The sequence below is a fragment of the Protomyctophum parallelum genome (assembly GCF_964188405.1).
Source record: "Protomyctophum parallelum genome assembly, chromosome: 8".
Classification (NCBI taxonomy): Eukaryota; Metazoa; Chordata; class Actinopteri; order Myctophiformes; family Myctophidae; genus Protomyctophum; species Protomyctophum parallelum.
In genome coordinates, this window is record NC_139703.1 from 31,439,783 (window position 1) to 31,466,749 (window position 26,967).

The 26,967-nt window shown below is 40.7% G+C and overlaps 2 protein-coding genes across 2 annotated transcripts; both read right to left on the bottom strand.

Annotated features, from left to right (window-relative positions):
• LOC310862996 (calglandulin-like) lies at nt 1–6,968 on the bottom strand (the record flags this gene model as incomplete). Its single annotated transcript, XM_083771118.1, has 6 exons — nt 1–191; nt 622–722; nt 855–999; nt 3,722–3,896; nt 4,881–5,071; nt 6,917–6,968. The coding sequence occupies 6 exons, from the start codon at nt 6,966–6,968 to the stop codon at nt 148–150; spliced, it is 708 nt and encodes a 235-aa protein (XP_083627244.1). The 3' UTR covers nt 1–147.
• On the bottom strand, nt 6,658–26,967 carry LOC310862997 (uncharacterized protein; the record flags this gene model as incomplete). Its single annotated transcript, XM_083771119.1, has 12 exons — nt 6,658–8,890; nt 9,899–11,077; nt 12,434–12,784; nt 13,228–13,768; nt 15,444–15,725; nt 15,915–16,056; nt 19,641–19,780; nt 21,313–21,515; nt 22,522–22,657; nt 23,112–23,193; nt 23,316–23,461; nt 26,818–26,967. 12 exons carry the CDS (start codon nt 26,965–26,967, stop codon nt 7,908–7,910), a joined length of 4,335 nt encoding a protein of 1,444 aa, XP_083627245.1. The 3' UTR covers nt 6,658–7,907.

Here is a 26,967-nt window from a genome sequence, read left to right on the forward strand (position 1 = left end):
CCGTTTTATGAACATCTGAATGATAATTTGACAAAACACAATAGCCATGTTTTCTGACAGATGTATATGAAATAAATAGGCCTAAAAAGGCCTAATGTTTAAACCATCTGCTAAATATCGTAACGTTAACATGTTAACACGTTAACATCAGCTCATCTTGAAGGAGTCCCCAGTCATCATGGCCACAAATTCTGAAACAGAAAGTGGCAAATAAATTGTTTAAATAGCCAGTAAATTGTGTTTCCCCAAACAAAATCATATTTTAATACCGGTACGTAAAATAAAGACTCTTATTGATTGAAATGTTGATTATCACAACACAGCACACATTTAAATACTGCCTACTGCATAGTATCTATAACAAAATAAGATTTCCAAGAATAATAGCAACTAAATCATTACAGAAGACCAGCATTTGTTGTAGTAGAGTAGATGAACATATTATCAATTATTTTCATACAAATTAAAGTAGTTACAGCCTTTAACCACCGGAATCTGCTACGCTCACAACACTCATGACACATTGCCAGCTTGTAGATCTGCTATTTTTACCAAACCCCAGAATAGGGACGCTAGGGACAGGGTTTATGTGGTTAATAAGTTGAATTTGAGTGTTTATACCTTCATAATCTATTGTTCCATCGCCGTCTTTATCTGCCTCTTTCATCATCTGCTCCGCCTCTATCTCATTAAGCGGTTCTCCAGCATTCATTAATACATACCTGCAACAGAGTATGAACGATAACAAAAATAGATAATGTTAATGGAAGTAAATGTAAGGTTTATCTTGTATAGAGGAGAGATTTGGGACTGGCCTGTTTCAAATACATTTCACATATAGCCAGTGCTCTTACTTCAAAGTGTTCCACTCAATATATCCTTTGGCCTCTTTGTCAAAAACTTTAAAGGCAGCACGGAGTTGGGCATCTTGGTTCTTGGATCTTTCATGGTACAACGCCATCAGACCCAGGAAGCTGTCACAATTAAATCTTCCTTTGCCTGAAATATCCCAAAATATATCATTTAAAAACAGTGTTACGTGTACTGACAGGCATACACTTGTGTCTGTGTTTGCTGTTTTCTTCCCATGCCTTTGCCTCCTTGTCTATCATTCATTCCCAGGTCTGATTCAATCATCATTCAACTCTGCCTGTCACCACTGGTTGGGCCTCCAATCATCGGTCCATCAATCATCTTCAGCAATCACCTACAGTAAGACACCTGTGTGCAGCCATGTTTGACTAACTCCCATGCCAATGATGCCATGCCTTCACACTACAGAAGTTCTGAGACAGACCTGCTGCACTCTGTTTAAGTTAATCTTTGTGTTTTTGTCATTTATTAAGTCTGTTGGTACAGGGAAAGGTAGCCTAGTCTGGGGTACCCTGTGCATAATCCAACGTAGGTAACGTTTGTATATTCTCACTAGTAGAGAGGTGAGTGCCACCCCTTGTATTTTCTGTTTGTTGTTAGTAGGAAGGTTTTTGTTTTTGTTCTAGTAGGTAAGATCTTTCACTTTATTTAGGTAGTGAGTTTTGCCCAATCACCCCAGACATCCAGGCACAGGATTAGATTTGGCTATGGCGGCCATACTGGCCAAATATATATGCTTCCTTGAGAGGGTTCACTTTAGCATCCATTGCTGAAAATAACTCCTGCAACTTCCCTTTTCTGCTGCACTATTTCGACAAACAAGAGACAATTTAGAAATTACTTATTTAATAGCCACAGAGAAAGGCCATGACTAAGTTAGTCTAAGACCTGGCTAAGATATGTATGCACTTAATTTAGGAAAGAATATCTCAACTGTTCTTGGCTAATGATGATGACCCCTGCAAACAACTTAGGAAGTGTGAGAAATTCTTTATCTGGGACGAAATTCCCCAAAATGACCACAGTCACCATTTTAAAATAACCTCTATTAAAACATGGCTTTATCTTCTATACCGTTATAGTTTAGTTTAGTTTATTTGAACATCTTCACAGAACAGAATCAAGTACAAGGTTTACATCAGCAAAAAAAAAAAAGAAACAACTCTGTGAAGGTGATCTACAGCTGTTCTGAGGTGCTCAAAATGTTCAGAATACTCATGCTTGATACTCAATAGACTATATGCACATGGCGGTCATCTTGCCATTGAGTTAATTGAAGGGTGGAAACTAGCCGCAATATACCATTGACAGCCCACACATCCAAACAGACAAAGTCCTATCTAATTGTATTCAATTTCATCAAACTCACCAACATTGCAGCTGTACAAAAAGCTTGAATTATCCGCTTTCTATCTGCAAAGTGTTTGTTTCATAAAGATACACTGTAGACAAGTTATGAGCTACTTTATGTAAAGAAATGTATTGACATAAAGTAGCTCATAACATGTCTGTGTTGGATTTTCATGAAACAAACACTTTTCAGATAGAAAGAGGATAATTCAAGCTTTTCGTACAGCTGCAATGTTGGTGAGTTTGACGAAGTTAAATACAATTAGACTGTCTGTTTTATGCCTGTATGGGCTGTCAATGGCAAATTGCGGCTAGTTTCCCCACCGTGTGCAACTGTGCATATATGGTCTATTGAGTATTCAAACATTTTGAGCATTTCAGAACAGCTGTAGCTCCAACGGTTTAGAAGATAGATCCATGTTTTAAGTAGCGGTTATTTTTAAAAGGGTGTGGTCAGCCTGGGCCATGGCTCAGTGGTCCAGGCACCTTGGCTGGTAATCCAGTCTGGCAGTGTGCCGCGGGTTCGACTCCTGATCCCGACGGCCTTTACTGCATGTCTTCCCCCCATCTCTCTCCACATTTCCTGCCTATTGTCTGTCCCTCCATAAAATATATAAAATAAAGGCGAAAGCCACAAAAAAAAAACATTCAAAAAGGGTGTGGTCATTTTCTGGTATTTCGACCCGAATATAGAATTTCTCACAGCCCCTAAATTGTTTGCGGGGGTCATATTAGCCAAGAACCGTTGAGATATTCTCTCCTAAACTTAGCCAGGTCCTTTACTAAGTGGAGTAAAGAGAATGAAGCACATGCATGAATAGATGGACAGACTAAGAAACACTGACATCTCCAGGGGAAATTTAATAACAGCAGTAAGGAATGTTGCAAAACAGGATAATTCTATCCTAAATGCAATTTGATGTGAACGAGTGTATTATGTATAGTAAACTATTGATGTGAACAATATGTATAGTAGGCAAGAAAATTGATTAGAAATTGATCATTCCAAATATGCTCCTCGTTGACTTACATTGTACAATGAAGAGCTCAGTACAGGGTTTAGGTTCTGAACACTATTAAACATGTCAGTGATTATAAACAGAAGATCATGTTTAATCGCCGGTAACACTAAACTAAAATGTTTATGTGTTTGGTTATACAATCAAAAGTCAGTCATATACGTGTTTAGAATTGGAACAATAGCTGTTTGAGTTCTCATGAGGTGTTTGAGGTGTACTCGTGTTCTAGTGTATTTTATGACCATAAATCAATTTGACATTTGGCATGTAATTATTACACACTGGTGTTTTGGTTTTAAACGTGTCACATGTTTCAGGATTTTAGGCAGACAAAGTTGATTCTGACAATATAACATCACCAAACCTGGTACTATTTGTATTTCAAATAGAAATGTCAACTTCCTCTTGATTTTACCATTTGAAGAACCGGATCCTAATAATATCATGATATAACAGCCCTACGATATTATTATAATTACCATCTTTGTCCACATCCTTGGCCATCTGGCTGAGCTCTCTTTTAGTCGGATTGATTCCCATTAAGCTCATCAGTCTCTCCAGCTCCTGCGTCTTGACGTCTCCATTTCCATCCTCATCAAACATCTCAAAAACTCCCTTATACTCCTTTATCTGCTCTTGTGTCAGCTTGCTAGCCTTTATGATGAAAATTCACAAATCAGATATACATACCATTATTAAAGGAGTAGTCTACAATCAGTGGTTCTCAAACATTTTCTTGTCAAGGACCCCAACATCTAAATTATTCCAAATATTTGTCCATATTTTTCAAAGAACAGCTGATCTACAGAGGCTCACAATGCATTGCATCTTAACGCGTTATGAGATTTTGGATCGGCTTTTTTTGAATAGCTGAGGTATGAAATAAGGTAGTGGTTAAGTGGCTTACATGCACACAAGCATTAATTTAACAATGCAAATTGTTTACCTACTGAATTATCTTCATGTTGAATGACAAATTAGTTTCAATATGTATAGGCCTATATGTTTTAAAGAGAGCTACTCACCATTTTGTTTACAGGCAAGACAAACTGCTGTGCGAGAGATGTGTGTAAGGCTACTGGAAACTGAAACTTTGGACTAAATGGACATCTTCAAGATTACTCAAGGATCTCTGCTGTCCTTTCCCCAGAGTTTAGCCTGTATCAAGACCTTGTATGGAGTTTGGAGGTTGGGCTTACTGTTCACCCACGAGGAATCTTCAGATAACAAACCAACACACTGCACAATGAGGAATGTCTGGCTCCAAACCTTTCCTGAAGATGTCAGTAAAACGTTTGACACATCATTCTCAAAGATTCTCAAAGTATTACCTAGGCAAAAAATATTAAAAGAAAAAAGAAAGAAAAACACTAGTATCAAATTACAGAGCATCCCTTTTGGAGGAAAACCTCATATCTCCTAAACTGTTACTTTTCAGGAAATCCAATGGATCCATTAATATTTAGTCGCTTAAGGTCATAGTAATATTTAGGTCCTGTTAAAACCTTTCAAAGATTAAATATTTATAAAACCCACAAACATAAGCACATTTATTGTCACTTTAATTTTTGTTTTCTTCCCAAAAGTAGCAAAAATAGCTGATAGCTTTAGATCGGCTATTTTGAATTATTAAGATACAAGGTTTCTGTCCGACAGGGACGATAAACCATTTGATGGTTGTTGCATGACCTCAGCATCACATGCAACTATGAGACCTGTAATTGCCTCTCCATGAGCCATGTTTTCAGCAGGTGCTGTTCGGTCCCCAGTGAATCCCATGCCATTTAGCCAACCAAATAAGGAGGTGCTTAACTGCCAAAAGTTATTTCCTACAGAGCACAGAGAAGCAGGAGAATTGAAACAATTGTCATTATAATTCCTTGACAGAGGGGTGAAAGGAATTGAGCTGTCATATTGTTCAGCATCAGCAATGCCAGATATTCAGAAAATAGATTAAAGCCTCACCTGGAATGTAACAGTGAATTTCAGTGGATCCTGTATACTACTAGTATACTACTATACAACTAGTCATCATTTTTCGACCACGGTCGAGATCATAGATTTCACAATGCCACACCAGACTTCCCGGTCCTTCATTTCCACCCCCAGTTCCTGCTTACTGATGCATGTGTCCCTCAACTCAACTCAACTACAATGACCAATGGCCGACCAAAGTGCTGTACAGGTTGTGAGCAACAGATCAACACAATCAAAAATGCATGGCAAAATTGAAGAAAAACTAGAAAGTGCCTCTCGGTTGACAGGTATCCACCAGGGCAGGTCAGGTTGTGGCCTCCTGGTGGCGCTATATTAAGCCAAAGTGAAAAGGGTGAAATTTCTTCTCACGCCTTTCATGGAAATTGGATGATTTGAGGCATTTTGTTCATTTGTTTTGTTTTGCAAAAATCCACCTGTTGGTGGCGCTATAACAGGCCAATGGCCTGTTATAAAAGGGAGGGATATATTCCTCAGCCTAGTAGGAACGTCTGTGAAAGATTTCACGTAAATTGCACGCTGCGTTCATGATTTGAGGCTTTTTGTTCAAAACAGGCCAATCCTGCAAATTTTGAAAGCCAATGTTAGCCAATCAGGATGGAATATGAAATCTCAGACAGATCTGTCTTGAGCACATGACTATAGAGATACTGTGTAACGATTTGCTGGATTTTTGGACAAAATATGGAGGAGTAATAGCAAAGACTGTGTTTTACAAAAGTCGGCCTCCTGATGGTGCTATAACAGGTCGTTCTGGAAATCATTCATCCTTGGCCTAAATTCGGCCATTATCCAATGCGCAATGTGCTGACCTCATCACATTTGTGATGACGGCTATCGCCGTTTTTAGGCCAAGGAGTGCAAAACGAATGCTTGGAATGGATTCAGAATCATGAAAACCCCCTAGTTTGACATGTCGCATGCTACTTAAAAGTATGATGAAACTTTGCCTTATATTGGTTGTCTATGGTGTGGTATACAAAAATGGCTATAACTTTTTGTTTCCGGCAGAGCAGACCTCTATTCTGTGGACCTTAGTGACCAAGTGAATACAAAAAACACAAATAAAAAGTATGTCATAACATCACAAGTTAATCCTTAACCATTGAGCTTTTGGGCCTGTGGCTCCCCGGCTATAAAGGCTTAATAATGGAAGGAATTAGTTGGGCACGATATAATCGGTATCGGATCGGTCTCAAAATAATGCAGTTAAAAAAAGTTGTTTTGAGTATTTCTAATGTTTGAAGACAGCATAATCTAAATCGGCAGATAATGACCCTGCAAATGGATCGGATATTGGTCAAATTCATAATAGTGCACCCCTAGAAGGAATACACTGCTCGTTCGGGAGAATTGCCTTTCTGTGGGTTTCAGACAAATCTCTTCAAACTAATGTGAGAACAAAAAATGAAGGGTGCCATTTACTGACAAAACGCATTTTATTTCCCCCCAAGGCTATCTTATCAAATGTCCTAGGTTTATGAAAACAATGAGCAGATCATTCCAAATGAAACAAAACAAACATTTGAGAATACAGAGTAAATGTTTGTCATTTATCATTACACAGAAAAAGATTCCAATTCCATTTAAATAAACCAGACCAGTGCAGCAACAGTGCATTTATCCAGCCATCCACTACGCCCGTACATCCAAGATGGGAACTACGTGTCGAAGGTCACCAGCTAGATCCAGGAATGGAGACGACGGGTGTAGAGAACCGTCAAGGCTCATACATAGTCTGGATTTTCGGTGGTTAGGTGACCACCGAACTACAACATGACGTCACAAGCCACGGTGAAGAGCAAACCACCGCCACCGCTCCAGCCCATCTCTCTGTTTTTACTCACCACCGCTCAATGTTATTTCAGCTCCGGTGGTCAGCTCACCACCGGAGCGGTGGTCACCTCATCACCGAAAATCCAGACTATGAATAGGCCTTAAGCCTATGGAATTTAATTCATTTATTATTTAAAATAATAACTCCCTTCATTCCAACTCTGTGGCTCTCTAAAACACTCACGGCAGCCAAATGTAAAGGCAGGAAAAATAATTTAAAAAATAATTTAGATAAATTCAATCAATAATTGGCAGGGCTTTTTTTGGACTAACAGGAACAATTGGGAGGAATCGAATACTTTTTAATAAATAAAAATATAAGAAAAACATGATTGTAAAATGCAGTAATGTAAAAAGAATAATGCAACAATAGCCAACATACAGTACAAGCTTACAACGCATCACAGTTGTGATGCATCATAAGTTTGTATAAACTATTTTCTTTTTTTAAGACAATGAAATAGAGGGGCTGCAGGCAGAGGGTATGATTCTTTAGGGGTCTAAAAGTTAGGAAACTCCTACTCCTACCATAACATCAAGCAGGAAATCAACGTAAAATACACCGTCACAGCAGTGTCATTTTGTACAAAAGCTTAACTTTAAAAAATAATAAGTTTGAAGACGTAAAATGTTCAGCTTTTCATCCCAAGATTGAGTCACCACATCATAAGTCAGTTAAGCATTGTAACATATTGAGACATCCCTTTTACAACAAGACATCGCACAATGATAAAGCTGAACAAGAGGCATTACTGTAATCAAAATGTTTCCATGCTTGCACAAAGATGCCTAGTGTCAAGTCGGATAGGACTGAGTTGTGCATGACCACCTCATTTACAGTGACAAGGGTGTGCTCAAGAAAGGGTCATCATGAACATCCCTTTGGTGTCTATTTAGACTACTCCCTGTAGTGTAGCTACAGTCACACAGTAGACACTGGAAAGGCTTTGCACCATGTACAATGTGGTGTCTCTTTAGACTGTCCATGTGGATGAAACTCTTATCACATTGATCACACTGCAACCTTGCTACAGCGTGGACAGACTGGTGTCTCCTGAGTTCATTTAAATGAAAGAAACTCTTGTCACACTGACCGCACTGGAATGGTTTTATTCCGCTGTGGGTAGACTTGTGTCTCCTGAGGTTACTTGGCTGACTGAAGCTCCTGTCACATTGGTCACACTGGAACTTCGCACGGAAATGAATATTCCTTTGGTGAGTCTTTAGACTACTTCTCTCAGTGAAACTGGAGGTACACTGTAGACACTGGAAAGGCTTTTCACCAGTGTGCACACGGAGGTGTCTATTTAGACTGCTTATCTGAGTGAAACTCTTACCACACTCTTTGCACTGGAATGGTTTTTCTCCACTGTGGACAGCCAGGTGCCTCCTGAGGTTACTTATACTACCGAATTTCTTGTCACACTGTTCACAATGGAAATTCTTTTCTCCCGTGTGGACACGCTGGTGATCCTTCCATGCATAGAACCTATCGAATAACTTGAAACAGAAATCACAGATGAAGGGATCCTTTTTTCTGTAAGTCCGCTTCGGTACAGGTCTGGTCGACAGTCTATGGCTATACGATATTGGCTCATCAGTGTCTTCTTGTTTCACTGATATTGGCTCATCAGTGTCTTCTCGTTTCAGGCCAGTGGTGTCTACGCCGTTTTCTGGGATCTCTCCATCCCTCACCATTCGTCTGTAGACCTCATTGTGACACCTCCTCATGTGTTTCCAGAGGTAAAGCGCAGACGTGTAGGCGACATTCGTACACTCGGGACAGGTGAAGACCCCAAGCAGGTAAGCCCTCATTCCTGAGAAAGACGAGAGGGCAGGTGAAAATGGATGAGTACAAATAACGTGAAAACCCTCCATCTGTCCAACAAGTCACACTATGATTTCACGGTTAGTTTTAAAGGACGACTTCACCAACTTTCAACATATCTCTATACAATAGGTTCTCATTGTTGTCTCAGAGGGGGTTGTGGTCAGTTAAAAAACCCACTTACAGTACCAGTGACATCAAAGAGGGGGAATCCACATTGAAGCTAATAGAAATGGATAGTTAGCATGCTCATTTTTGCCTCGTTAATAAAAAGAATCACACCCATGTGAACTGAGTGGTGCAACTCCCATACCCTCTCTCTACCCCCCCCCCCCTCTCTCTCTCTCATTAGCAGGCAACAGTGCAGCACTATCTCTCTCTCCCCATTTCTGGCACAACAGCACCACTTTTACCCCTACTAGTACTCATAGTAACAGTCACATACATAGTCACATGCGTAGGTTAACACGGACATTGCTGTTCCTTGGAGTGGTTGCACCACTCAAAATCTATTCTCTTATTATACATCATCATACATCATCTCATGAAAAGATCATCTTCAAAAAGGAAATCTGCATTTGAAAAAGAAAAATCTGCCCAACGATTATGTCACTGTAGGCGGGTTTCCCATAGAGAGATAGATGGTACCATACTTTAATGCAAAGCTACAGTCTACCATTCATTGTCAATGGAAGCCAGCGACATGAAGATGCATCAGACGTTTGTAGCTGCTGCAAAAGCTACAACAGCTACAAATGCACTGTAGTTTTGCATCTTTTGCATCTGCCTGTGTGAACGCAGCATTAGTGAGAACAATTATATGAACCTGCCTGAATAAGATGTAAGAATTTAAAAAGGCGACACAAACAGATTAAAAGAGAAAGACAGGTCAAGCTACTCCTGCAATAAACACTATAAATGAACTGCATTTAGCAGTGAGTATGCAGTGAACAGTTTATCACCCAGGTATGATGAGGCCCGGCCCTTGGATATTTACCATTTCTGTTCGCGTGTAGAATCTGTGTCACTGAAGTGGCATGATCTTTGTTGAATGTTTTGCCTTGCTTCAGGATTCTTCTTCTAGTTTCTGTGACGTACTCCAAGTCCAACCAATCAGAGTCTTCACTGCTGCTCTCGTCTGCTGATTCCCAACACATGTCCGTATCATAAACACTGTCCTCATACTCTTCTTCCCCGCTGCTGAACTGCTGCTGCTGAGGTGCCGGTGGGCCGAGAGCATGGCGAACCATGTCCAGTGGAAGTGGAGTTAGGATCACGGCTGGCTCCATGTTTAGTGGATCTGTGGGTGAATAGAGTTTGGTATGGACCACCGCTGGCTCCATGTTCAGTGGATCTGTGGGTGAATAGAGTTTGGTATGGACCACCGCTGGATCCATGTTTAGTGAATCTGTGGGTGAATAGAGTTTGGTATGGACCACCGCTGGCTCCATGTTTAGTGAATCTGTGGGTGAATAGAGTTTGGTATGGACCACCGCTGGCTCCATGTTTAGTGAATCTGTGGGTGAATAGAGTTTGGTATGGACCACCGCTGGCTCCATTTTTAGTGGGGGTTTGTGAGAATTGAGTTTGGTATGGACCACCGCTGACTCCATTTTTAGTGGGGGTTTGTGAGAATCGAGTTTGGTGAGGTCCACCGGTCGCTCTATGTTTAGTGGGTGTTTGCGTGAATCGAGTTTGGTAAGGACCACCACTGGCGCCATCTTTAGTGGGTCTTTCTGTGAATGGACTTTGGTATGGACCACCGCTGGCTCCATGTTTAGTGGATCTGTGGGTGAATAGAGTTTGGTATGGACCATCGCTGGCTCCATGTTTAGTGAATCTGTGGGTGAATAGAGTTTGGTATGGACCACCGCTGGCTCCATGTTTAGTGAATCTGTGGGTGAATAGAGTTTGGTATGGACCACCGCTGGCTCCATGTTTAGTGAATCTGTGGGTGAATAGAGTTTGGTATGGACCACCGCTGACTCCATGTTTAGTGAATCTGTGGGTGAATAGAGTTTGGTATGGACAACCGCTGGCTCCATGTTTAGTGGGTCTTTGTTTGATTTTTTGACACTGCTGGTCTGTGGATGTTGTGACTTGTTAGCAGGTCTGTTAGGTGCCACAGGACTTACAGATGTATACAAGTAAGGCATATCACCAAGGAAGAAGAACACTGTGGAGAAAAATAAGAATTCAACGCATGTTAATGTCATTACTTGTATTATGAAATCATAAAAAAATAAGTTTGTTTTTGTTAAAAAGGTTGAAGCTCTAGTGCTACAGTATTTGTTCAGCAACAGGTCTCCCAATCTCTCCAGCCCTTTAGTAAACAGATGCATTTCAGGTCGGGATACCAATTTGATCTAATCAGGAATGAAAAGTCGACAAAGATGATTTATCAGCTTCAATTTGAAAGTGGTTCAGTTCTCCATAACAGTTATTCATCCGGCATTAGTTGTCTGTCCTGGTTCGATAACAATGGTATCACAATCAGAAAATTGCTTTTCGGTTTACTAAAGAGTGTGGGGACAAGGAAACCCCTGTTACTGAACAAGCAATTGATTGCAATTAGAATATAGCCATTGATGACTAGGAAAAAATCTCGCATAGAATCACTTAAACTCACTTTAATAATGGGTGTTGGCTTTAGGTGTGTCAGTACTGTCTATGCTTGCACATTGCCACACCAATATCTAACACCAATTATCATACATGCATTATCTGTAGTTTTATTGGTTACTAGCCTGACATATGTTTTATCTGCTGTAGTTTTTAACCTTAAAGGACCCCTTCAAAGTAAACATGTTTTACTTCATATAAATGGTCCCTAATTCACTAATGCTCATTAAGATGCATTGCAGGGGGACACTAAGGGCTGGCTTTGTGGCAGGTGAATCAAACTTTCGGGCAGGTGGAGTTTGCTTTCAGGTTGCCCGACTGGGCAAGTGCGCGTTTGAGTGGGGACGCAAGAGTCTTTAATTCTCTATAAACACAACACATCTGTCTGCCCAAAACCTGCTTGGTGGATACCCTCGTTGCTACTCTTAAAAATATGAAATAACAAGTGTGAAGTCATAATCATATGTACTAAACATAGAATAGTAAACTAAGTGTAAAAATAAGTGTTGAAACGTGAACTGAACGATAATTCAAATTTTACCAATCATTTTTTTAAGAGGCGATTTACTTTTTTGGCAACTGGGTATGACCTAAAGGCAAGTAAACCATGACCTGCACTTTCCTTAGTGTCAACTCCTGAGATGGCACCATTTCTGTCTCTAATCTGCATCTCAGACACAGACACGTAGACATAAATGGTGGAACCTTATAAGCCTTAGTGAGGGCCAATTATATGAAGATAAGGTTGAAAATGAATGAAGTGCTTTATGTGGAAAAGAAACAAACAAAAACATCACCTTAGGTTTTCATGCCCAATGTAGGATCATCTCATGTGTTACATTTTTACAATTTTAACATGGGTATTTGGAAAAATTTATGATATTGGGAGGCCTGGACCTCGGTTATTTACCATTGGTGTTGTCTTGTGTCTTTGAAGTGGCATCTTTGTTGAGTTTTCTGCCTTTCTGCACGTCCCTCTTCATTTCTGATATGGACGTGTCAGAATCATACACACCGTCATCCTCATCCTCCCCACTGCTGCATTGCTGCCGAGGTTCCGGTGGACAGAGAGAGTGGCGAACCATTTGCTGTGGAAGTGGGGTCAGGACCAGCGCTGGCTCCATGTTTAGTGGCTCTTTGTGTGAATCATGAGCCCCGCTGGGCTGTGGGTGTTGTGACTTGGCAGCAGCAGCAGCACCATTAGACGCCACGGTACTCACAGATGTATATAAATAAGGCATATCACCCAGGAAGAAGAAAACTGAAAATAGAAATCATAACATCATGTTACAATCATCATTGGATTGTGTTAACAGAAATCATAAATTGTCACATGTAGGAGCCAAAATGGCTATAACTATATAATAATAAAGAACCCAAGCTAAATACAGGCTTCACACTTAAGTCAATTACCCCGGTTTAACCCATTTTGGGCGGGAACCCCTTTTGGTATTAGCATTATGTTATGCTTTAGCTATTGAAAAATAGCAGATCTACAAGCTCATAGCGCGCCACCGAGTGGCGCGCTACGAGCTTGTAGGTCTGCTATTTTTGAAAAATCAAAGAACGACTTACATAGAAACATAGCTTTTTCAGAAAACTGTCAGGATGTAGAAGACATTTTTAAGAATCTGATCTCAGGTTTACTTTGCTGGTTGAACACATTCAGTGCCCATTTTTTCGTAGAATTATCTTTTTACTTACTGTTGGGTCTTAACTTCCTGTAATCAGACAGAGTTGACTGCTCAAGACGTCCTGGGTCTTCTATGATCCACTGCAGCTTACTTATGTTCCGCTTTGTGGGATTCTTCTCCGAGAGCCGTATGATAAACCTGTGATATGCTTGTGGATCCTCTTGTGTTTTGCCTATACGCCAAAAGCACTGCCGAAGATATTCCGTTGATGCTTTCTTCACAGAACGTTTGCCTGCGTTCCCCTTCTTCACAGAGTTGTCAACAGATTTATCAGAACAGGCCTTAAACCGCTTGGCTGTCATGTGATTCTTTACATCTTTTGTATGTTTGCGCTTCTTCACCCCTGCCACTTTTGTTCTTTGCTGGAAGTTGCTTGAATTGGTGTTTAGATGGAAATCAGGCTCTTTCATGCAGTAGTCAGGAACCCACATTGCCATGATCTCTTCTACTGCGTCACTCGCCACGGTGTCACTCAGCAGATTTAAACAGTTGGCTCGCAGAGTGATGGGGTTCCAGAACTCGGGATCGAAGTCCATGCCCATCTTCAGGACCTAAAAAAGGCAGATTTTACACGTACATGTAAAGGTTGCCACCAAGAGCTCGATAACGCAGGGATTAGCACATTTCACAAAGTAACACAGACATAAAATAAGAACTATTGTTTTATTATCACTTATCCCAGGGCCTGAAATTCAGTTTTCCAAACAGGAGGGATTCTACTTGGTGCTGTAGTTGTCTCTCTTTCTCCTTCTACTCCGTCCTTTAGTCTTTCTTACCAACAAAGTATGAATAAGGCTTCAGAATCCGGTGCATTAAGATTATTATTATTGACATCATTTGTCCTGTTTGCGTCAATGCATTCTGAATGACCGGTGGTTTTTCAGAGCAGTTCCCCTTTAATTATGATGATTTACATTCCAGCCAGTTTTTCATCAGTCAAGTTCATATTGAAACCTGATTTTAGTGAGTGTGTGCTGCAGTTTTAGAGTCTGTGGCTACAAAAGAGGGGGCTCACTGAGTCATTGTAGAAGAGGAGAGAGCGCACACCACTGAAGACGACCTGGAATGATACTGCACCTTATGTCCATTTGTCGCTGCACACTGGCCAATTATATAATACTAGCCCTTACCCGTTGTGAGATATCCCCCCTTGTGGCCATGGGGGGTACTGCGCCCGGGTGCGTTTCCGCATTTTTTATTCACTAATAAATTCACTATTAATTTATAATTAGTTAAATTGGAAAAAGGGCTTCGTTACTCCATATTATTATGGTCAATGCCTGTGTGAAAAGTGGGAGTGATTGGTGCAGGCAGTGAGGAGCTACGGTAGTCACAGTGACACACAGACACACATTCAGACAGACATTGGCTACGTTTACATGAAGGGTGATCATTCCGAATAAATACTTCCGAATAAAATACATCCGATGTAATGTTTTTTGCCGCGAGTTTACATGGGAAATGGTCATTCCGAATGAGTGTTTATATGGAGAAGTGATAGAAGACATGATACATGTTAATTCACGTGAAACTACGCCATCTGTTGGACACATAAAATATAGGCAGTTCATTCATTGTGACTTTCAGACGAAAGACGACATTTTGAAATCCCATCATTTCATTCCGCAGTAGTTTTGAGGCTGCTGCTTGGATAGGGACGGACATACATATTATGAGAGAGACCGTTGAACACACACACACACACACAAAATGCACGAAATAACGCGCTCTATGTGCAAACTCCTCGGCGCGCCTTGGATATGAGGCTTATGAGCGCCTTGGAGTTGGAGCGCAATGGAAATGAGCATGCTCAGAAAGACCAGAATGAATTTACATCCGAAGCAGTGTATACATGAATCCAATTTTCTTTCAATCGCATTGAACATCGGAGTAATCCGGCCAGTGACATCGGAATGGTTTTTAGATCGCATCGAGCGTTTTCATTCGGATGTAAGTTTTTGTAGGTGTTTACATAACAACGTTTAATAGGATTGAACTTCTATTCGGAATGAAAAGGGGATTTAACTGCTCATGTAAACGTAGCCATTGATTGAATTATAGTATGATGATGATGATTAATGACAATCCTGTAAATCTGTGCAGGAATTTCCCAAATTACGAGTGCTATATTTGCGGGAATCAAAAACATACGAAAATCGAGTCAGGCTGAATTTCAGGCCCCGTTTTCCACATGTTTGGTTATGACTTATTAAACCATTGCACTACCTGGAGCGTTTCGAAGCGAACTTGGTTGCTGACAGGGCTGGCCTGTGCATGGTCGACCTGGTCAGGGTGTATGTAGAGGCTGAAGACCATCTTGAAAGCCTCCACTGTGCGTTCTAGGAAGAAAACCAGCAGTGCACAGATTTGGCACATCTCCAGGTCATTAGGAAATAGGCCAGCAATGGTCTTGTAGATCAGGGACTTGGTGGGGACATCACTGGGAAGGCAGGACTGAAGGGCCTTTGTGCACAGCTCCACACAAAACTGGTGTCCATCTTTGCCCAACTAAATATTGATTAAAAAAAGACAGAATAACACCATTATTGCAAAAGTATTGATTTAGTTAGAATTCTCCTCATCTCCCTCAGCCATTATTCAGGTATTTTAAAATATGAACCTTGATTAAAACACATCTTGAGTTGAAGAACAATCCTGCACAAAAATTGAACTCCTTTCTTACATAAAAATACTCACCTCTTCCAGAAGTACTTTGATGAAAGGGAAGATTGCATTGACATTGGTGGCAGTCAGCATCAGCTGTTGGATCTCCTCAAGTAAAACTTGCTTCGAGGTTTGCAACCGCAATTGGAGTTTACTCCATATGAAGACAAGGTGACTGTAAGACAAAAGACAATCAATCCATGATTCTATGAGCAATAACATTAAACTGCCTTACACCTCGTTGCCACATAGTTTGTGATCGTTATGAGTCAACTAGATGTCCATTCATTCCTATAATGGTGATCTCTGATGCCATAAGACCATATTTCTCTAGATGTCCATTCATTCCTATAATGGTGATCTCTGATGCCATAAGACCATATTTCTCTAGATGTCCATTCATTCCTATAATGGTGATCTCTGATGCCATAAGACCATATTTCTCTTTTATGGTTTCCGTAAAAAGAAAAACTGCCATTTTAGCAGTTCTGAGCTATCGTTCTTCACGAAATTCGGCAATATGGTAGAGGCCCGTGAGGATCCCTCAGAAACTGAGCTCACTCATTCGTCAAGACTCAAAAGACCTCTGACCTTTAGATCTCCCGATGAGTAAATTGATTTTCTCTATCCACTTTTCGGCCTTTTTTTTGCCACGTCAAAGAAATCTCATTTCCATACATGCGAATGGACTGATTACACACACAAGCTGGTTGTCCAGCTTTGTGTCCGTCTGTTTACCACATTTGTGATTTGATTGGCTAAGCACAGAATGTGATGACGATAAGAGCGCACCTCACTTCACACAAGTGCGATTTATATTTATTACTTTTATTTACTACTACTAGGCTATTACTTGTTAATACATTTTCATATACATCTTCAGGGCACTCCAATGAACTTTGTACGCATTAAAAGATTATTATGCATAGCCATAATGTAAAATAACTTCCTTGCGTTGAACACTAGTGAAATTCTGTGAATATTTAGTTTAATGGAATTAGGGAAATCACGCAGAGCTATATGGAAACAAGGGGTCCGACTTATATCAACACTGATTGCACAGACATAAGAAAAGTGCAATTAGTAGCAATATTAAAATTCTCTGGCATGGCTCAACTTAAGCCTGAGTTATTAGTAAGAGAAATCTATGAAAATCTGGGAACTAAATCGTTACCAAGATATTTCTTCACCAATGTGTTTCTAAATGTGTCTAATAACATATACTAAAAGTTTGAAATTCAACTCCTGTGGGAAATTGAGTTATTAGCATAATATGTGACCATACCCATAACATCCTATATAAGGCCAAAGTCAAAATTTATTTAAGTAGCATGTGACACCTGATAAAATGCCCTTACTATATACTAGCACCGTAAATAACCAATCTTACAAAATGCCATCGCCCAATCTGTTGTGAGCAGTATAACTGCTATTACAGTAGGAGCCATGAATTGGTTTATTGTAACCATTTATGGGTTTGTTATTATGATGTTTATGTTGATTGTCTATACATTTGGTCAATGCATTAAAGTTCTCAAACTCTGCCCGAACCCGACCAGGCCCGACCAAGCCCGACCCGACCCGACGTTTTAGGGCCGGGCCGGGCCCAAATAATATGCTAATTAGTCGGGCCGGGCCGAGCCTCGGGCTCTGTGATTTTCCGCAATTTTGTTCTTTTTTTTTATTTTATTTTTTAAGTGTTATTATAATAAAAATAGCAATAATGTTATTTGTGTAATGTGATTGTGTATACGTGTATGCATTTATTATGAAGAGGGCTGCGCTAGGCGATTCACTTGTGACAGGAGGAGGACTGGAGACGGGGTCGCATCGCACTGGCATTTCAGACTCGGAGGCCTCGTACACACATGTCAAACCACGTGACTTCCATTAGAAAAGCATTGAGAATAAGGCGGCCATGAAACACAGACAGAACAGATCATGTCAGTCCAGCATGTGTGTACGAGGCCAGAGCAGCATTGCAGCCTGCCCCGCGCGCAGGCAGTAGACTAGAGAACAGTGAACGGTGAGAGACTTGCGTGCCTTGCTACCGCTGGTTTCCCTCTGGTTTGCGCACCAAACGAGCTACTAACCACCAGTTAACTTGCCAAGTTGCCATATGCTTAAATATTTTATCAAATCAATCGGATTATCACAGCTGAAGAAGCGTCAGGTTTTCGTCATGTTGCACTGAGAGTCTCGTTAACCCAGCTGGCTGCGATGAATAAAACCTAATTATTAATCAAGGTCACCAAACGATCCATGATGGTGATATATAACTTATAGCTACACGTAAAGCAACTTCACTTCAGAGGAAACTAAGGGAGGGAGCTGCAGCAGCTATTCATGTTTACTCACCAGTCACCACCACCACTGTATGGAATCCATTAGAATGATTGGAAATGGAAGTTATGGAACATTAATAGCCTATTCTAACGTGAGTTACATACATCCTTTATTTCGATAAATCCGCTGATCTCCGTTCTCACTTTCACACTGAAACACGGCGCCGCTGCGCTGCCATTTAGTGCTGCTTTTTTTCTCTCTTTTTTTTCTTTCGGGCTTTTGTTGGGCTTCGGGCTTAACATTATGGCAATTTTTAGGGTAGGGCCGAGCCTCGGGCCCACCCAGTTAGGGTAGGGTCGGGCCGGGCCATAATTTTTGGGCCCGTTGAGAACTTTACAATGCATCACTGGGATACAAGGATAACTGGATCACAGGCATAGGGACATACTATTTTACCTGTTCATACATTGGCAGGGGCGAAATAATTAATAAATACCTAATAGGGAATGTGTTCACTCATAAAAATGTATGCTTTTTGGGGAATTTCTTGAAAATCTTTTGAAATAATAATTAAAAACAAAAAAATAAAGGGGTATTCACCCACAAGTTCGCAAGTTGCAACCCATAAAAAAAAGTGGTCCACGATCCACATATGGGTCCTGACCCACTGTTTGGGAACCTGTGACCTAGATCATCCAGCCCTCCTATCAGCACATGGACATGGTAAGCAGGATTATGAAATCTTGCCTAAAATCTAGGAATGGGCATGTTTTAAACTGTGTTGTGCCAAACAGTGCCACGCCATGTACAAATGGAAATGTAACTGGAATGGTTGTTTGCTGCTCTCAGAACCATTTTGGCATGCCATCACCCTGCAAGTAACGTGACCTTGTTCCCAGGCATTGTATTGTAGGAACCATCATGTTATTTTATAAAGGGTCAAAATAAGGCTTGCAGTCATGTCTAAGTGTTACAGAGTTACATAAAACACAAGAGATAAGGTACAAATGTAGTCTCTTTTTTTAGCAAAAAGCTGATGCACACCTCAGAAGGCTAGTGACAGGTGCGTAGAGCATATATTTAAAAAGTGTATCCTTGAAAAACAAAGAAAAGGTCCCGCACACTGTTAGACACTTGCCAAAACGTTGCTCTTTATTAGGTTGATGTTTCGGTCGCTTAGACCTTCATCAGGACGGACAAATGTAGTCTCAACTTTAGTCTCAGAGCGTGATGGAATGAACAGCCAAGACTATAATTCCACACAGCTAGTCTTTAAATGTGTTAGCCAAAACAAAAACAGTCGAATCAATGTTGCCGCTGTTCGATGGCGCAAATTAGCATGTCAAAGTTTACTAAAGTGGAACTGGGTCCACTGATTGCAATTAAGTAATACAAATTAATTTAATTTGATGTGAGATATCATCGTGACTAGCCCTTTAGTATATTTGTGAACTAATAGACAGTACAATCTACCCCAAATGGTCCATGTATCCTCTACGAAGCTGCTGGGAGAGGAAGGCTCTGGCGAGGGTCAGTACTATCGATTCATCCCTTTCCTCGCTCTCCATATTACAGATGATCTGAACAGCATCCTTGCCATTAAGCTCAGCCACCTGAGGTAGGAAAAAAAAGCCATTGTCATCACATTATTATTAATAATATGTAGACTCTTTCATGAAATAGATACAATTAATTGTAATTATGGATGAGTCATAATAATCAAAGATTCCAATAATCGTTTTTGGGGATCGATTATTCATTATTATTATTAATGTTTTAATTCTTTATTTTGGTTGCAAAGGTTGTCATTCAAACCCTGCCCACAGTAACTAGTTTAGACTAGAGGATACTTAATGTGGGTGTAATATTTATTATTTTCTGCTTTAGCATTGTCAATTTGTCATTGTCAGGAGTCAGGACATGGATTCAGTTTCAGTAGGAACCATTTACACAGATTCCGTTTCAGAAGGAACTCTTTATTTATGCCCCCTCAGGACATAAATAAACACAACACAAAAGAAATGTTGTCAGACACCTCTGTACAACCTCTGTACAAATCCCTATTATAGTACCTAGACTACCTACTTATTACTACCTACTGGTACCTACTGGTAGTAATAAATAACTTTGTTGTGAAATACAGACACTCTACGACCTGTTTTTCCCTTAGAGTATATATGAATAGCGACGGCACCCGGAGGAGAAATGGACATAGTGGCCAAATTTGGTATTGCAGCGTGGGCCCAAACACATGAACACGCTGGTCCGTTGACTATCATTGTGCATGTTCACGATGACACGTGAACGCTGTTTCATACGTGAACGCATGCAATGATAGTCAACGGCAGCGCGTACATGTGTTTGGGGCAAATCCATCCCAGAATGCACTCTGTTCCCTCCCGGAAGGAGGAGTGAAATCACCTAATGCGCTTTAGAGCAACTTAATGCAAGTGGATGGGAGGAGAACTCGGGTGCCGTCTCTATTCATATATACTGTAGGTTTTTCCTCCCCCACTATCCCCAGTAGAAAATCCCGGGAGTAAAAACGGGGGACATTCTGCTATTCCACGGATGGTAGAGAATTCCACGGACGACTTTGAAATCAGCTGTAAAATTCCGCGATCGCGGAATCACGGGTTCCTGTGGGGACTACTTTCTACACTGTCCTGCATAAATAAAGCACAAGCATCTCAAAATACTCCAAATAGTCTAGTCTATACCATTCTGAGTGTGCTGGTAATAAGAACTGCAATAAATGTCCACAACTAAAAAGGAACACAGAACTCTGGTAGTTTCACAAGGTGCTTCAAAAATCAAGTTGCGTAGTTTGGGGCTGTCAGCGTCAAAAGGTCCGTGGTCAATTAAATACAGCTCAAATGGAGGTTTTTGACCATTAATGTGTATATAGTTGTTTTGTCCATTGATTGACGAAGTCAGACGAAAAAACCTACGTTGGAATTAGGTGGTTTGAACGACAGTTTGAGGATCCAATGGAGTTAGGTGTAGTCAGAAGCGCTTTTTAATATTTTTCATCAAACCCACACACTGACTAGTAAAGTGTGTTAAATTAGCACAGATTCATTTCGGTTTCTGCCCGACAGCGATGGCACGCGTTGTCATTATCCAACACTGTCACTCAACCCACCTCTTTGTTCAGACGGTCGTGCTGAGAGGTTTTGTGGAGACAGGTGAGGTACACCTGGAGGAAGAAGTGATGTTGTCCTGCAGTAGGATGCTGAGAGCAGCACTTGGCCAGGGCCATGGCCTCACTGATCCTCTCACAGGTCAACAGGTATCGTACCCGCAGCTCCAACAACAACGGCAGCTGGGAGCCGATAAATGTGTCCACTGTGGGGAGTCAAACAGGAGAACATTTAGTTCCATTATATAAATCAACATGGACATCTTATACATCTCTGGTTAGCAGTACAACTTGAGAAACTTAAATAAACTAGAAAAGTTATATAGGCCCCTCCCTCTAATTTTGCTAGCCAATTACAATGTCACGTCACCCTGTGATCATTTGTAAGTATTTTGGAGGGGATTGTTTTGCATTTGCAAAATCCCTATGGATGAAAATAGATTGATTCAAATTTGGAGATGAATTGGACATCTGTTCGTGTAAAATAGTTGAATGTGAGTTTTCGCATTTTCCCATTTATGTCAATAGGGAAATTTAATGCACGAATAAATTGATAGTTGGTAGTGAATGAGGATGAAACAATATTGAACATTTGTTTTTGATTTGTATCCTAAGAAACACAATTTTAAGATTAATATTTGCACACATAAAATAAACACCAAAATGAAGAAAAGAAAAATCACTTGTGATAAGTAAGGGGCCCTCTTATCTTCATACATCATCATACAGCTTACTGCTCAGCCAATCAAATCATCACAAATGGCATTCCAGCCAATCAATTTTGGCATCTTCACTTTTATCCTCAATATGTATTGCTCAGCCAATCAAATCATCGCTATGGGATGATCAGCCAATCGAATCATCGCGTTTGTGTTCACACAAAAGGCGCAAGCACACCTTTGCCGCACAAAACGCCTCGTCGAGGCAACTTTTCCGGGTTTTTAAACAGCTAAACAAAAATCGGAAATCGGACACTACAAGTTGAAGCCACGTGCGAGCGTCATTTCCATCCACCAGCTGTTTAAAAACCCGGAAGAGACGCCTGGACGAGGCGCTTTCTTGCTGCCTCTTGATGTGACAATGTGCCCACACCCAAACAGACAAAGCTGGGCATAGGAGGGGCTAGCGCACCTCAAAAATAAATAATAATCATAAATAGGGTTGTTGGTGCTGTGTGAGACAGGTATAAAAGATGTTTTCACCATTACAAACCTTCAGTCTGTGGTATTGTGGTCTCTTCGAGGATGGACTGCAGAGTGGCGTGTGCCCATGGCCCGCCATCTTGTATGCAAGTGCTGACCTGGATCAAGTGAACATTCTGATGCCTTACAAGACACATATGACATTCCTGGAAGACAGCAGAGAAGAAATTGATGGACTGATAAAATACACAAAATAAATTGTACTTTATATCAGGCGGTTTTAAAGTGTGGGATAATCGGCCCAGGAGAGGTTTTAATTGTCCGAGACAAGGGGACTGCATGTAAATCCGACGGAGCCGGACTAGCGCCTGCTCCAGTGCATGCGGTTATGGTTAGGTTAGGGTTTGAGGTGGGTTGTCGTTTGTCGGACCAATGACTAGTCTAACTAACTAACTGCACCCCTGAGACAATGGGCCCGAGCCGGGCCAGACAAACATTAAATACATTTAACTACCTCACAAAAGCCCTCCTCTATTTACACGCACTTGTGTTTTACTTACAGTAAGTAGCATTATAAATAATTATACTGTAAGGGTATTGCATTTAAGGGGCAAGTGACAGCTACTGTTAAAGCAAATGGAAAATGGATTGAAGGTTCACCTGAAATGTAATTGTGAAGTGTTTCAGTGGATCCTTATTGAAGTCCTTCTCATCAAAGAACAGCAAGAGCTCAAAAACACTCCTATAAAAGGAACAGAGATCCTATAAAATCTCTCAGGGAAATAAACATAATTCTTTAAATTTCAATTTGCATCCCGTTTCCTATTAATAGTCCTAACAAAGACCTCCGCCAGCATTACTTACAAGGCCAGACTGCTGAGCATGGAGCGCACATCATCACAGCCTACTCGAAATAAGTGAGAGCCTCGAACAAAGTAGCAAAGAGCAACCTCAAGGATCCTGAGTCGAGGCAGTGGAGTCTGCCAGTGACATGTGTACTCCTCCACCAGCTAGAGAGAGATGGGGAGAGCGAGACATAAAAAATGATTTGTCAACAATACTAGAGTTGGGAAATAGCTTCGATCTCATTCAAGTTTTATATATTTTTCACATCCAGGCCCTGGCTTCAGCAGTGTACAAAACAGGATTAATTAACATCCACAACACAAAAGCCCTGACAAAAACAGAACGAGACATGGTACACAAGACAAAATACAACATGCAGCAGCACAGAAAACAACAACCACTTGATAGGCAGTTACAACAGCCCTCCCACCCCCCATACTTCATCATCATTAACCCTTGACTAGAAGAAGTTCAACACCAGCTCATCTATGGCGTCACATCTCCAATATCAGAACGAACGTCTCTAAATGCTCTGATGAATTGAAAATGGTGGACCCTCAACCAATTGTTAACAAGTGTAATGGTTCATGGTATCGTCCACAGTAACGGTTTATGAGTTGCGCTTTCGTTTGAAATGTATGTATGTTCTGCATACTTCAATTAGTGGTGTATTCAATTAATCGATATGGCAATATATATCAATTGAACATCCGAAAGATAGGTGAATCGATAGAGAGGCTGCTGTATCGATACAGCAATAAACGGCATGAATTATCTGGGTGACGCAGTGTTGAGAAACGCGTCTCTGTTTAACGTTATCAAAGCAAGCACCCCTTGCAATGCACCCCCTTCCCAGACCGCTTGTTAGGATGTTTAGACCTAGCCTAAGATTTAAACTCTCGTAGATGTATTCCTCGTCTCCCCCAATGAGTGCAACTGGCTGCGCAACCCTGACCGCAAGGAGCGCTGTTGTCAGTTACAATGGAGGAAAGATCCAAGATGGATGACAGATTCCGAGACAAAGTGGATCAAAACACGTTTTTAGGCCCAGGCCGTAGCGTAACGGTCTGGGCACCGGACTGGTGATCCAGTCGCGGTGTGCCGCGGGTTCGACTCCCGGACCCGACACGGCCTTTACCGCATGTCATCCCCCCATCTCTCTCCCGTTTCCTGTCAGCCTACTGTCTGTCCCTTAAAAAATCAATAAAGGCGTAAGCCGCAAAAAAAATATCTTAAAAAAAAAAAAAAAACACGTTTTTATTGAAAACTACGGCCCTACAGGTTTTTAACCTCATTCCAAAAGTGCTGTGTGAACCGGTCTGGAACGGATGACATTGTGTTGTAGTATTGTTTTGTAATCGGTTTGAGGGAAAAGGAAGTTCCGGAAGATTGATGACGTACAAAACAATACCAGAACATGACGTACCGATATCATCCGCTCCCGACCGGTTCATATACCCGAAATGGAATGGTGCCCAGGCTAACAGGTTTTAAACGCTAGACACAAGCCAACCTGACAAGTGGGGCAGTAGGCCAAGCACCTTAGATTTTGCATTTATATATGTTTAAATTCAGAGTAGCTACAGAGGCAGCAGGTTCTGCGCTAAGGACCATGGGGCATGATACCTTAGAGTTACTATTGTAGATTGAAAATGTCAGAATCGATAAATCTACAAGAGTCTAAATCTTAGGCTAGTTTAGACCAGTGGAGCAATATAATATCTAGTAATATAAACACTTCCTTCCATTAAACACTGCGTCCCAGAGGTGTTGCCAGAGAAAAATGCAACCAGGTCTATAAAAATAAGCCAAAAATAAGCAGTACCGATATGATCCTTTCTGGCCAGTGTTGCCAAATCTGTTTATTATAAGCGATTTTGGGATTATTTTTCTGTAAAGTAGATTGTAAAATATTGGGGTCCTTTGACTCCTTTGCACTTGGCATGAGAATGTTTGACAACCACTGCTCTAAAACAATATTAGACAAATTATACAGTTTGACTGACCTACCCTGCAGCTAGAATTAAGCCACAAACACATGTCCTCATTCATTCTCTTCTCCTCCTTTTGCCTAACATAAATTAAATAGGCTGATTAACCAAGTAAACAAAGCAAAACAAAAGATAAATATTTGATTTACATGTATTTAAGACCATTGTATTTTAATTTAAAGATCTCTGTGGATTGCATTTGTGCAACATGGTCATTATTTTTGAATAAACGTATAATCGATATATATCATATTGTGGCCTCTGTATCGTGATACATATCTATGTAAGGTTGCAAGCAATATTCACCACTACAATCAATCAATCAATCAGGAGCGAGCACACCAGTGGGGAGGTGAACTTGAGCAGAGATGTTGCACAGCTCGTAGTCACGATGCAAATATATTTTATTTTAGAGTACCAACTTTTCGTTTCGACAAAAATGCCTTCTTTAGGGTAAGAGGAATAGAAAAACTGCTCCCATTTATAGAGATTGGGAGTCTGGGACAAAGGCCTCATCAGGGAGTGTCCTCAATCTAGCCAACAACTAAAGTGAGTAATTGGTTGCTATTGGCAATTATGAATACTAAAAACTAGATTGCAACAAGTAATTCAATACAATTAAAAAATATATGCAAAATACATTAAAGGATTATAAAGGTTTAAAATACACCTGCCCACAGATGCAATATCAGCCAACAATTACATGTAATTACCAATTATCACGTTATAAATTTCAGCCACAACTGACAGCGGATAGGTTTGGGGTATTTGTCACTGGAGTGAGATCCAAAAAAGGTCACATTTTATTTATTAAACAATCGCTTTGCAGATTGAAAGAGGATAATTCAAGCTGGCCCTACAGCTGCAACGTCGGAGAGTTTAACGTAGTTTAATATTACAAGATCGGAAATTTCAATTTGGACAGCTGTCAATGGACGGTAGTATTGCAACTATAGATTCAACACAATATAAAACAATATAGTGTTGCAAATTGCGGCTAGTAGCAGCTGCCCAGAATCGTCTCGTTTATTTGTGGTACACAAATGCTAAGCTAGCCAGGCTAATGTTGGGTTCGCTAAACCGTTAGCTTTAGCAGTGAATTCATTGACTATATAGGACCGTTAGCTCTGGAAAAGTAATTAAGGCTATGGGGACAGTGTCACAGTCATGGTCATTAGCACGAAACACAAACTGACACCCGTTCGAAAAAATATACAATTGTTCTTAATTCTTATGCGTATTGTTGTTCTAAAACATCACAAAATACAGATAGCCTATCGGTGAAATCATAGTTCTCGTCGCGCTTGCGTGACGTGTGGCTTGTCAAAATTACGGATGCTAAATCAAAGAGAAAGACGTTTTCATCTGAAAATTTTGAAATAACGCATTATAATTTATTTGACAACCTCGCGCAACGGGGGGTGGGGGTGTGTAACAAAAAAAACTAACGTCAGCTAGCATATTTCTGGGGGAGGGGAAATATGAAGACCTGCTAGGTTTTGTTGTTATTATTATCATCTCTCTCTTACCTTGCTGAAGTCAGAACAGAAGGTTTTACCACGGTCCACCTGCACGGCATCAATGGTCGAAGACGAGCTGTTTTTAAACGATTTAAACAAACTCTGTAGTTGTTTCTCGAAGCCCTCCAAGTCGAGTTCACAGCCCCCTGCTGTCGCCAT